Source organism: Oratosquilla oratoria, chromosome 28 (genome assembly GCF_046742065.1).
Source record: "Oratosquilla oratoria isolate Oo_2021 chromosome 28, ASM4674206v1, whole genome shotgun sequence".
In the NCBI taxonomy this organism is placed as follows: Eukaryota; Metazoa; Arthropoda; class Malacostraca; order Stomatopoda; family Squillidae; genus Oratosquilla; species Oratosquilla oratoria.
The window spans coordinates 37890327-37892826 of record NC_134804.1 but is presented as its reverse complement, the minus strand read 5'-3'; the positions used below and the strand labels follow the sequence as shown (position 1 = coordinate 37892826).

At 42.5% G+C, this 2500-nt stretch overlaps 1 protein-coding gene across 1 annotated transcript in view; it reads left to right on the top strand.

The window, feature by feature from the left end:
- The window catches only part of LOC143040319 (uncharacterized), a 29112-nt gene that overhangs the window by 12623 nt on the left and 13989 nt on the right, over positions 1-2500 (top strand). The window contains exons 4-6 of the mRNA XM_076211217.1: positions 678-818; positions 951-1054; positions 1382-1565. Coding sequence (XP_076067332.1) covers positions 678-818; positions 951-1054; positions 1382-1565 — 429 coding nt within the window. The remainder of the gene's footprint in view (positions 1-677; positions 819-950; positions 1055-1381; positions 1566-2500) is intronic.

Here is a 2500-nt window from a genome sequence, read left to right as displayed (position 1 = left end):
TATAACTGAAACTCTCTTATAAAGAAATTATCTCCCAACCTTAACACACAAGCAGATTTTGAGTTTTTCCCCCGTGTTAGGTGGTCCCCACTTCTCGGAGGGCCAGCAGAGACTGATGACGTCACGGGGCATCCAGCTAAAGAGAGAACAGTATAGTCCAATAAAATCCCAACCTGTCAAAAACATTTAAATTTATTCCCCTCAACTCAGACTTGACCACGATGTTCATTCGCTTAACTGCCACTGAAGAAGCACCAAGGGGTGCGAAAATGCATTCTTACTAAAACATTTTACTTTGTGGACCATGCCAAAGTTTCTTTTCAATAGTGAATTACAGATATAATTTAAGACAATTTCCTTTGGAAAGAAAAAATGCTTCAGAAAAAAAATCTCCTTCCCTCCCTCCCTCCATATATATATATATCATATATATATATATATATATATATATATATATATATATATAATGTGTGTGTGTGTATATCTGTATGTGTGTGTATGTGTGTATATTAGTCAGGAAGTTCTTTCTCAAACAAATTTTGTTAAAAGTAACGGCTGTTTCAATTGGAATTATTCTTAAGACTTCCAGTTTCCGTACCAAAGTACGCAGTTCAGCAGCGAGTTGGCCAAAGAATATGGTGGAGAACGACGGAGTACATCTTGTTCGTGCATTCCAGGTAGCCAGGGTCCAGGGTCTTCCAATGGAGTCGCGGCCTTCGTCAAGGAGAAGTTACCGGACACTTGCTATGACGTGAGTGGCTCATTCACAGGGGAGGACAAGAAGAAGTTCTTGACATCGTTCTGCTTACAACAACAGCGTAATATTTCAGTGGTTTTAATCATTGTATATATGCTCGCGTGCACTGACAAAGTGATTGTTCATATAGCAGAATAGATTTACAGTAGCTTGTTCTTGTCGAACAGTATTTTATGTCTTTTTTACGGACCAGTTCCTTGGCAAATTCGAAACCTGGATGTCACGCCCTCGGCCACGAGCGCACGCATCAACTTCGATAAGCATCGGGAGAACTACGAGTATGTTGTGGCTATAAAGGTAAGAGAGCTCCGTGACATGAGCCATTTGGCTGTCCTGCCACAATCGTGTCGCTATTTATGATGTTCTTTTCCTTTGATAGATTTTTTATGGACAGAGCGTCGATGATGCCGAGTGTAGACAATACCACCACTGGGACATAAACTCATTTGCTGTCCTACCACCGTCATGCTGATGTTTTTGGTCCTCCCTTCCCTTTTTTTTTTTTTTTTTTTTTTTTTCTCTCTCTTTTGATGTGTGTAGAGAGCACCGCTACTGGGACGTGAGACATTTTGTCGATATTTATGATATCCCTTTCCTTGATGGATTAGCTCTTTTTTTGGACAGAGTGTGGATGACGGTGAGTGTTCGAAGCTCCCGGAGTTCGAGACGCGGACCTTGACCATCGACTCGCCGCCGTTCACGCTCTCTGATCTGTCGCCGCACCGGAAGTACCGGGTCTGCATCGCGCCGATCATCTACGGCAAGCGGGAGGAGGAGAAGTGCATCGACTTCGTGACTCTGTCCATGTGTAAGTCCTTCACATTCTCTGTTGCCCCTGAAAGGAGGAATGCTGGGCCATGTGGCGGTGATGGTAGGGGTGGTAGTGATGGTGGTAGGAGGGGGTGATTTGGTTGAGGTATGATACTCGCTGGCCGAGCGGGTTAGAAGGTCGTCATTTACGGCGGAGGTCGAGGTGACAGCAGTTCGAATCCTGCCACCAGCGAATTGGACCAAGGGTATGGTTCATTCAAATTCAGGCTACAAAGTCCTCTGTCATGGGGTACCGTCCTAGCCTCCTAATAGGAGAAGTTCGCGACGTTATACCGAATCTTCAATTATGAACTGAAGACTGAGGGTGTAGGCTGGCAGGGTGAGAGAGGATTTACAGTTTGAGGCTTGATATCCTATTTGTTCATTACTGGGGTTTTGAATTGATGAGGAGGAGTGAGTGAGAGGCAACGCAGGGAGCTAGGATGAGAGGGCAGTTGTAATGAAGAGTCTGTGCTTAAACGGGGAACGCCGTCAAGTTCGGATTCAGAGTGGAGTTACATGGAGTTACATGGACAAACGAACAGCAACAGATCTACTGGTCCTCATGAGACTGTTTCGTTACTTAATCTAAATCTATTTAGAAGTAAAATAATACTAGACGGGGATTTGTAGTTAAGTAAATGTCTCTATAATCTAATTATAAGTAAAACAATTCTAGTCGAGACGTTTTTTGAATACCTCTATAGGGGAACAATCAATGACGTTGTATGTTAAACTATCCTATATTTTAATAACGTGATTGAAGAAAGAGTATTTGGCCAAGTCTGTTTAAAATGTTTACTTACAATTTTGCATCCAGTAGTCCTAGTTACGTTGGAGGTGTCAATTTTAAAATATTTTTCCACATCCATGTTTTCAATTCCTTTGATAATTTTGAAGATTAGGTCCCCTCTCATTCTCCTTTTCGAGACA